The sequence below is a fragment of the Dysidea avara genome, chromosome 9, assembly GCF_963678975.1.
Source record: "Dysidea avara chromosome 9, odDysAvar1.4, whole genome shotgun sequence".
In the NCBI taxonomy this organism is placed as follows: Eukaryota; Metazoa; Porifera; class Demospongiae; order Dictyoceratida; family Dysideidae; genus Dysidea; species Dysidea avara.
Genome location: NC_089280.1, coordinates 13,444,207 through 13,454,706, shown reverse-complemented (window position 1 = coordinate 13,454,706; position 10,500 = coordinate 13,444,207). Strand labels below are relative to the sequence as shown.

The 10,500-nt window shown below is 38.2% G+C and overlaps 2 protein-coding genes across 2 annotated transcripts; both read left to right on the top strand.

Moving 5' to 3' along the window:
• The first annotated feature begins 2,832 nt into the window (after positions 1 to 2,832).
• On the top strand, positions 2,833 to 8,968 carry LOC136265516 (monoacylglycerol lipase-like). Its single transcript, XM_066060387.1, has 6 exons — positions 2,833 to 2,989; positions 5,599 to 5,705; positions 6,430 to 6,569; positions 6,619 to 6,864; positions 7,616 to 7,831; positions 8,689 to 8,968. The coding sequence occupies exons 4-6, from the start codon at positions 6,766 to 6,768 to the stop codon at positions 8,791 to 8,793; spliced, it is 420 nt and encodes a 139-aa protein (XP_065916459.1). The 5' UTR covers positions 2,833 to 2,989; positions 5,599 to 5,705; positions 6,430 to 6,569; positions 6,619 to 6,765; the 3' UTR covers positions 8,794 to 8,968.
• On the top strand, positions 2,901 to 6,747 carry LOC136267499 (monoglyceride lipase-like). Its single transcript, XM_066062667.1, has 5 exons — positions 2,901 to 2,989; positions 5,599 to 5,705; positions 6,430 to 6,438; positions 6,517 to 6,569; positions 6,619 to 6,747. Exons 1-5 carry the CDS (start codon positions 2,901 to 2,903, stop codon positions 6,745 to 6,747), a joined length of 387 nt encoding a protein of 128 aa, XP_065918739.1.
• Positions 8,969 to 10,500: the final 1,532 nt, after the last annotated feature.

The window sequence follows — 10,500 nt, the reverse complement described above, 5'->3', positions numbered from 1 at the left end:
ATAGTTATAGATATAATAATATTATGTAAAAAATAGTTGCTCATAAAAACCAACATTAATAACATCTGGACACTAGACAATATCCAGTCAATTACAGCAGGTGTCAGGCCATTATTGAATTTATCCAGAAATAGTGTCCTTTCAAAGTGTAGCAGAGTTTATATTGAGCTATAGAAGTCAGGCCAGACACGATGGTATTGACATGTAATTAAAGTATTTGTCTTTGGTCTGTGGTGACCATAAAGGTAATGCCAAAGATGTACTCTGAGGTTAACAGTTTACTATGCTGTGCCAGCCTACTTGTTTCAGTCACCTGGTACTGCAGTAGTAAAATGTATTTATAATCTAATGGCCATTAGTACTTTTACTTGTGGTGTTCATGATCACCTGTACAACCAGTTTATACTTTGAGCTAGAATGAACAAGACATCAGTACATCTCTTATGTTCATACACTGTATTAGGGATAGACCTACACAATATAAAAGCAAGTATAATGCCTTGATGAAGTTTTTATGACTCATTTCCTACAAAACCCCTTGTAATGGAATCAATTTCATATATAGAAGTGCTTTTATGTGACCAGTAGTTACCCTTTAAAATGCTTTAGTGTCAGTGAGTGGTTGAGTAGTATCAGCTCTGCAGTGCATAGGTGGCCCCAATACAAACATCCAAGTTGGTAAAAACACAGGAAAGGAGAAACAACAAAGTTAAAAAGTTCAGTCATATCTGTTGAAGTTCACTCAACTTTCACAATGGCCTGACAGTACGTCAGCACATGTCTGAAAAGTTATTTCATACACTAACAAACCTTACATGCAGTTATTTACAATTTGAGAAAATCAGTTCGATGAAAACTTGATTTTCCTTTATATACTTATATGTAATTACAGTAAGCTTATAGCTAATAATTTTACAAATATGTCCTTTTCACTACATACTTAACAGCTTGAATGAGATGAAGGTTAAGGGTTTAGCGATATATTAGTCTTATAACATGGACACAATAGGGATAAACCATTTCCATAACTGCATGCATGGATTGACTTGCAGCTTGTATAAATTTTGAGTGATTTCTATGCATACAAATGATAGCAGCTAGGGTTGTAGCTATGGACCTATTTTATTTGTCAACACTGCATAACCGCTACAACTGTATAGTTGTCATTGCAAATTAAAAATGTAGTGTACATTGTGCAGAATAATATAATTTAATTAGACAATCAGAATGTTATTATTGAAAAGATGTACATGCAAGTGGTGGCATTAAAAAAAAACTGGGGGTGGGTGAGGGAGTTTCAAAAGCCATTGATTATGAGAAACTACATGAGAAAATAGATTTCCGATTTAATTTCAGAGGCTCTCATGCATCTTACCTCATTTGATTAGGATGCTGTATGAAAAGTGGTTATGACTTAGCTCCATTATTATCCCAGACATCACGTCCATTCCTATTTTCTATATAGCTATATTTAGTGCATGCATGGGAACATAGACACACCAAAAAAGAAAATCATGACTGTTGTAGCTACACAGTTATTATTACTTCACTGCATGTGGAAGATATAATCATTATCACACTGGGATACATAGCTACATACCAGCAAAGGTTTGCATGCAGCTTATTACTATATTTTAGTTATTGTGGCAAGACCTCAAAATTGAGTATAAAAAGCACACTAAAACTTACATATAACATATTTTAAAATGTTCTACACTTGATGCATTAATTACAGATTCCAGAACATTATTCCATTGTCGAATTGTTGAAGGGAACAAGGAGTAGTGGTAGGAGTTGACTCTGGTGGGAGGTGGTAAAAATCTCAGTTGGTGTCCTCTTGTAATATGAGGTGGTTGGGGGAAGAGAATATCATCTGTGTTGATTTCTAAATTATTAACAAACTTGTACTATCAATTTTGATTCATTTCTTCTCTCTGCTAAAAAAATCAAGTTTGTTTAACATTCCCGTAACACTATTCAAGTATATAGCTATCATAAGGTGAGTAATTATTAAGATAAACCTCACTGATTGTCTTTGGACAGTTGGACAGCTGGACAGTTGGACAGTTGGACAGTTGGACAGCAGCAGCAGCAGCAGCAGCAGCAGCAGCAGCAGCAGCAGCAGCAGCAGCAGCAGCAGCAGCAGCAGCAGCAGCAGCAGCAGCAGCAGCAGCAGCAGCAGCAGCAGCAGCAGCAGCAGCAGCAGCAGCAGCAGCAGCAGCAGCAGCAGCAGCAGCAGCAGCAGCAGCAGCAGCAGCAGCAGCAGCAGCAGCAGCAGCAGCAGCAGCAGCAGCAGCAGCAGCAGCAGCAGCAGCAGCAGCAGCAGCAGCAGCAGCAGCAGCAGCAGCAGCAGCAGCAGCAGCAGCAGCAGCAGCAGCAGCAGCAGCAGCAGCAGCAGCAGCAGCAGCAGCAGCAGCAGCAGCAGCAGCAGCAGCAGCAGCAGCAGCAGCAGCAGCAGCAGCAGCAGCAGCAGCAGCAGCAGCAGCAGCAGCAGCAGCAGCAGCAGCAGCAGCAGCAGCAGCAGCAGCAGCAGCAGCAGCAGCAGCAGCAGCAGCAGCAGCAGCAGCAGCAGCAGCAGCAGCAGCAGCAGCAGCAGCAGCAGCAGCAGCAGCAGCAGCAGCAGCAGCAGCAGCAGCAGCAGCAGCAGCAGCAGCAGCAGCAGCAGCAGCAGCAGCAGCAGCAGCAGCAGCAGCAGCAGCAGCAGCAGCAGCAGCAGCAGCAGCAGCAGCAGCAGCAGCAGCAGCAGCAGCAGCAGCAGCAGCAGCAGCAGCAGGAAGTAGCAAGCTCAATATTTTTAATTAGCGGCGCTCAAGCTTCGTCCAGGTGCGCATAAGCGCCGCGCTTATAATCATAATCTCCTTGACGATCCGATCCAAAATCTCGTGCTCTGCTCGTCCATAATGGCAGTTGTCAATCAGTCCGATTTCTTTCAGAACGCTGACAGCCAGAAGATTTTTGTTAGAAGTTGGGTGCCAGATTGTGATCCTGTGTAAGGCTCGGTGTACGGGCATTTGGTAGTTTGGTCTTCTATTACTGTGCTGCTTTGTCAGTGTGTAGTAGTTGTGTGTGTAGTAGTATGTACTGTATATAAATCAGAGCACCTGATCATCCAGTACGATAGTACTGTATAGTAGGGACCACAAAAGTAGGTGTGGCCCACGAAATAACATCACCCAAAAACCAGCCTCAATTTTCTCTGACGACGATGAAGCAGTATTGGTTAGGTAAAACTAAGCCCTAACAAACTTTCAGATCAACCCGAAACACTTTCAATAAGTTGCTACGAACTTTTAAAAATAAATTATTTAATGGTATTTTCTACTGACTGAGTGACTGACTGATGCCCTCAGACAAGCGTAACTCGATAACGGCTAAGGCTACAAGCTTGATTTTTCCACTGTTCAACGTTCCTTTGGCCTGAGAGGTGCCTTTTGGCATACCGCAGTACATACTGCATTCTTCATGGACTTACCAGTGCTCCTTTGTGTCCCATTCATATTTGCTGACAGCGAAAAGTGTCGATTTGGTGATAGCATGTGATGCCTTCCCTTCGTAACAGAAATTGTCTGTATTTTTCATAGTGGCTGTTTTGATTGCAGAGGTGCTTTTCAAACAATTCTTGATTCCTAATGTGTAACAGGTTGAACATAGCCGACAACAAAGTGTAATGGATACTTCACTTTTCAGACGATAATTGGTATAACTGGGACACGTGGCACCATTTCTTTCGGTATGCATGGATTGCAGAGGTGCTTTTCAAACAGTTCTAGATCCAAAATGCTGTGTAACGGGTTGAACATAGCTGACAACGAAGCGTAATATATATAATGGATACTTCACTTCAGACAATAATTGATATAGCTGGGGCACATGCACGGCACCATTTCAGATGCGATATGCTTGGGTTCACCAGTCATAACAAAAAAGTTAACAAACAAGTGCACAGAAAAATTTGGAATTTTCAACTAGAGTAGGGACCATAGCACATCGATAAAAAGTACTGAAACAAGCTGGAGTAGTGCACGATATTAAATCACAGTAAAACAATAAGAAGTGTTGTATCCCTACTGTACTCAAGATACAAACACACAGTAGGGATATAACACTTATTATTGTGTTACTGTGATTTAATATCGTGCACTACTCCAACTTGTTTCAGTACTTTTTATCGATGTGCTATGGTCCTTACTCTAGTTGAAAATTCCAAATTTTTCTGTGTACTTGTAATAATACATGCAGGATCAGTATTAACACCTTGTCATCAGAACGTCAAGGTGTTACTATCATCAAAGAAGTTGTTGATCCACTAAATATTTAGGAGTTATAATCACCAATGATTTGTCATGGTCCACACACATTACTAATATCGCATCCAAGGCTCTGTCAGTAAAAGCATTCCTACAGAGAAATCTGAAGTCCAATTAAACGTTATAATGCCATCATTTCCATGATAAGACCAATTCCAACCCTGTCTGGTCCCCTCACACCAAGAGACATTGAAAGGCTCGAACGAGTATAGAGGTAATCTGCCAGATTCATCATGGCTGACCTCTTGGATTTCAGCAGTGTAACCAACATGCTCACTACTGTTCTTAATATTCCCAGTCTAGAACACTGCAGACAAGTATCTAGTATCACAAAATTGTACATGATCTCATTGATATGTATATCTCCTAAAATCAGAGGCAGCGACCAAAGATTCCATCATATCTATGCTATATAGGACAAGTCAGTGCAGTAACTCATTTTCCCCTAGAACTATAGTATTGTGGAATTCACACCCACCCGACCTAATCCAACAACAGTCATGACAAATTTTTAAGCACTGACTGAAACTATTACTTCCCTACCAATTGGTAACCCCATAATTAATCATATTGTATGTATGTTACACATGTGCGTTAATCCCCAAACTGAGGCTGCACATCTTTATAAAAATGAATCAAATGGTATGCACACATGTCCTGTAATTTTAAATGGAGATCACTTTTTTGCGTACCTTTCGTCTTGGTTAAAAATTGGTGATGTATAAATGTACAAAGACTGTACAGGGTGTAGGTCAGAAAAGATGTGTACACATTACAAGTTACTTGTGCAAACCTAACTGTTTGATTTTTATATAAGTAGCTACTCATCATCGTTGATGGTTTACAAGTTTCAGTCCACTCACCTGCATTAGCATCTATAATAATTATTCTATTTCTTAATTTCTAACTTCTTTTGCTGTGTAATGATGAAATGAGCTACTCAGAATAAACCACTACTACTAGTGAATTTGCTAGAGAACAAACCAACGGATCACTGCACAGTTGTAGATGGCAGTGAAATAGCTTAGGGTCTACTAACTGCAAGGTTAACTAACTACATAGATAGGCTGTTCCTTTCTCCTGAATGTTGTGTATTGCATTTCCTAATTAAAATGAGATTTAAATGTGTACAATCTGCACAACCAATTCATTAACTTTTTCACATATACATATATGCATGTATATTGATCTACTGTAGACCACTGTAAATTGTAAAATATTTGTGTCCTTCAACTTTTTCCTTATACTGTATGTAACATCTTGTTAACATGTTTCCCTCTGTTATATACAGAGCAGTGTTGTACATTGTTCATGGTGTAGCGGAGCATAGTGGACGATATGAGAATCTAGCTGCACTTCTCAATGAGAATGAGATTGCAGTCTATTCTCAGGATCTTGGTGAGTACTAGTATAGCATAATTTCATTCAGACAAATGCAGTGAAATGCTTATGTACTTTGGAGACAACCTATTACAATATTTTGTTGCACAATAAATCTGTTCCAGCTTAACTTTACTAACTTCACACACGATACTACAATCTGCTTTGTCTTTACTAAAATCCTTATTTTTTAATTAATTTTGTAGAAGAGGTTTTACAGTAAAATATGTTTGAAGTGTGTAGTACATATAAAAGTAATAAAATGCTATGTTATTGCCAGGAGTGCATTGAACAAGGGACCATGCAACTCAGTGCAAAATTCGAGCATGGGGCCTTATGTTAGTGGCGTGTATCATTATTTTATAGTTACGTACATCAGTCTTACATGCAACAGGGATACCAGAATGGGCTGTTATTATAGTTGGTTCACATTCACCTGAGCCCTCGTTTTTTGTCAAGAACTCTTGTTACATGAGTCAGCTGCCCAAGCATTTACTAGCACTGTGAAACGCTTTATATGCCGGAACTGTTTGTCAAAAAAGCACTTTGATATGGGAAAGAGCAAGGCAGAATTAAGCCAAGGGGAAATTTAAAGCTTGGTATAGTCAACCACCTTGTCCACAGGATTTGATGCTCTCCTGGTATAACTTTTCATCATATTGCTCTATTTATCAAAGTACAGTACCATAAGAACATGCATAAGCATCTTCTAGCCATTAATGTGGTAACATGTTTATTTCAGTTGGTCATGGTAAGAGTGATGGTGACAGAGTACACATTGAAGATGTGCAGATATATGTATGAGATGTCATACAACATATTGAGATAGTTAAAGCTAAATACAGCAGCAATATTCCATTCTTCATGATGGGCCATTCCATGGTAAGTTTGATTACACAGAACGTGTACTTACATACTTGTATTCCCATAGGGTGGTTTGGTTACCACATTATTCACCATACAAAGACCAGATCTGATCAATGGAGTGGTTCTCAGTGCTCCTGCTCTTGTACATGCAGCAGGAGCATTTTTGGTGTGTTTTAGGCCTATGAGTCACTGAGTTGTTACATGTGGTGTTATGTACTGGCATGGGATTGTACGTGCAGTTGCTCTTGTTGCTCCTCAATTAATAGTACACAGTAGTGGTATCAATGGAATGTCAAGAAACCAGGATGAGGTACTGTAAGTATGTCATGCAATAATACAGCTGTATGTCTATACTGTATGTAGTTGTTTTAAATAAGGTATTAATATTGTTTATGATGAATGCTGTGTGTATGTGTACATGCTTGGGGAAGGAGGAGATGGCCTTTTACTTCTTGTAAAACTAAAAGATACCGGTACTCTTATAGAGCAGTTCATGTATATAAACAAGTCATATTTTTGCATCATCATGATGCTGAGTATTGTGAAAGTATCATCCCATGGGCGGAGGCTTTTAAAAAAATTTTAGGCATGCGTACAGTATGCCGGAACAAGCTAGGAATAATTGATGGTAAAAGAATCAGGAATAATAGAATGATCTTTAAATAGTCACTGTATTTTTCACAGAAAATCTTCAAACACATCGCTAGCACTCAGTTGAGATCTAAGAGAACAGTCACATACCCTAATAATAGTCACCCAAGTTATATATGACTGCTCTATTAGAGTATCTCGATTTTGAGATATTGTTTTTATGCTTGCAAGTAATTATAATTCCAAAGAAATTACATATAAAATTATTTCAAGAATTACCGCAGGAAATATATATTCTGGAATGATTTCAGAGTAATAGGTGAATAAATATGAATTGCTAGAAGAACAATATAAATTTAAAAGCACAATGTACTCAAGCCTAAAAATTTTTGGTTGACAATCCCTCCCCCTCCCACCCAACCAACCTGTTACACACACCCCTGTTGTATAAAACAATTTTTTTATTAAAGATTCGTGCTTACTTGGAAGACCTCTTGACATGGAAAGGGGGTGTTAAAGCTCGCTGGGCTGTTGCCATTTTTGATGCACAGTTCCAAGTAGCTGAAGGAATATCAACCATCAAGTTACCCTTCATCACACTGCATGGAACAGATGATACAATGGTGGACATTTCATCATCACAGTTTCTGTTTGATAATGCTCAGAGTGAGGATAAGACATTTGAAGTGAGTACATTGTGGCCACTCCTTTGAACTGGGTGGATGTAATTCATACTGCCTTTGCTATTACAATACTTCACAAATGTTGCATCACATATTTAGCAAAATAATTCATGTGTATATATAAGTACACTGTATATTTAACCTCTCTATAAAGGACAGTTTCTGAGGCCCATATATACTTCTACTAATGCAAAATCAGTTGGTCCCAATGTGTCTGTTATAGCCTATTGTACTATATTTATGTAATCTGACAAAGTGAATGTGTTATAGTACTCTTAATTGCACCTTGACATGCAGCATTACACTGTTTTGTTGAGGTACCATTTGCTGGCTAATATGGTGTGATTCTTTTGGAAGCATATGTCCAACTATATGATAATTAGTGTTACCATAGTGATAGGCATAGCAGCCATATGGTTGCTAAGGCAATTGTTGTTTTGGTGCCGTTTGCCGAGTATAATTATTTGCAGTTTATTTTTAAAATTATATGGTTGGTATGGTTGTTGGATTAATTTGTAATAGGACGGTTGGCTATGGTGCTAGAACTGAATGTCACAGCCAGCCATTTTAGTACATACCATACAATGGGTTGTGTGCAAGGTATAAATTTTGCAAATCAAAGCTTATAATTTTATGCTGAATTTTATGCTGGAGGGTATTTTAACAGCCTCACAAAATTTGGACCTCACAACAATAACCAGCTGTACAAAGAGGTAAAATAATTTTAAGCAGACCATCAGGTTGCTTAAACGTTATTCACCCCTAGTAATATGCCTATTTTACTGTAAACTTTGTTATTTGCTAATCTGAATTTAATACATACTTGGTATACACATTACAAATGCAGTATTTTTATACAGCGTTTTCAAGATGGTCGACACCGGTTAATCTCTGATCTAGAATGTGACAGGTTTAAACAAATGGTCATCAACTGGCTGAAGAAACACATTACAAGTCCACAATGACAAAGAGCAGAAGTACAACACAACTGAACATAAAAATGTCTATACAAAGTATAATATATTATATCTTCAAATGTTCTGTATGTACAAAGTACAAATTATTTGTCGTTTATTCTCTTTTTGATTTCATTTAGAGATGTTCGTTTTGTTGAATCTGTTGAAAAATATCACAAAATCAGTCAGTGAACTATGTAAATATAGAAATAAGCATAAAAACATTGTACATTTACAGTCTAAATTTTCCCGTAAGTGTAAAATTTGGTATTTCCCAGCTTGAAATATTGCACATGTTTACATGCAACCTACAGGTTTAACATACATGCTTGTTTCATGTAATTTACAAGAGTTTGGACACTTGGTTATTGATACTTGACACTTGTTGCATGCATTTGTGTCAACATGACATGTTATAACATGTACCGATACCAAAAATTGGCATGCATGTAACACGCCTGGTGTTTGTCATTACTATGGTTACTGCTCTACCTAATGGCTACCACCCTGCTACGCGAAGCATTACTGCAGTATGTACAACAGTCATACACACACAACAGCCCTGACTATTTCAATTTGTATTTATCATGAACTACGATAGTAGGTTCATAATAGGGACCACCCACATATGTTTTTTGTTGTTGCAAAAATCCTAATAGAACGCACACCTAAAAACCACCTTGAAAAGCATTCTTCAACTCAAAACAATGCTGTAAACATCCATGGAGGTTGCATGGTACAAGCATGTAACATTTCGAGCTGGGTTTGTATGTCCTATATTATATTGGGTGAAAAAATGTCCCTAACTTATGTTTGAATGTCAACATTCATCATACGTGCCCTAGCTAAAGCAAACCTTACTCATACATTGCTTGCACTTTTATTACAAGTTTAAGAAAATTGACTGCAAACTTTTCTTCACTAAAATCTACTTGTAGCACATTTACAAACTTGGCCCTCCCACTATTTTGTTAATAGCAGCTTGAGTAAGATGAAGAAGGGGTCTAGTGGTCTTTATAATATCGATACCTTAAACCTATTTTGATCAACAAAATTTATTGTAGATTTCATGGTAAGTCACTAAAAGGATACTTGGTATTTAACTATGTGTATGCGTCTGGGTTATGCAGGTGTACTGGTCCTGGGGTATACAACTACAGTGTATGTACAATTAACACATTCATTGTAACTGACTAGAATTTGCTTCATTGTCCATCCAATATTTCAAACATACAAACTGAGTCACTCACTGATTAGATCTTTTGTCTTTAGCCAGTTGTATACTGAAAGTTGAGCAATTCTCCTCATTACAGGATGGTTAGCAAGCTACAGTGAAACATACACTATCACAAATATTCAGTGTACACACAACACACATATCTACAGTATATTGCTAAACAACTTTAGAGTATGCATATATATATATACCACTTTAGCGTGGGCGTTCAAAGGCGCCGCTCGGGCAATATCATGGGAAAGCGGTTTGCCAATGACTTCGATGCTCAGCCAGTTCAAAGAAACAATACGCTTTGACTCGTTATATTGAGTGACATAGAGCTTTGCATTGTGGGACTTGATTTTGTAGTGGTTGCTAAACTGAGTATATTCTCTAAGATGGACTAGTTGGTTGTTAGTAAAGGATAATGAAGGCACAAAATAATTGTTTGGGCGATCGTGGATGCGTATTTCTACCCACCGCGTATCAGCCTTTGAACA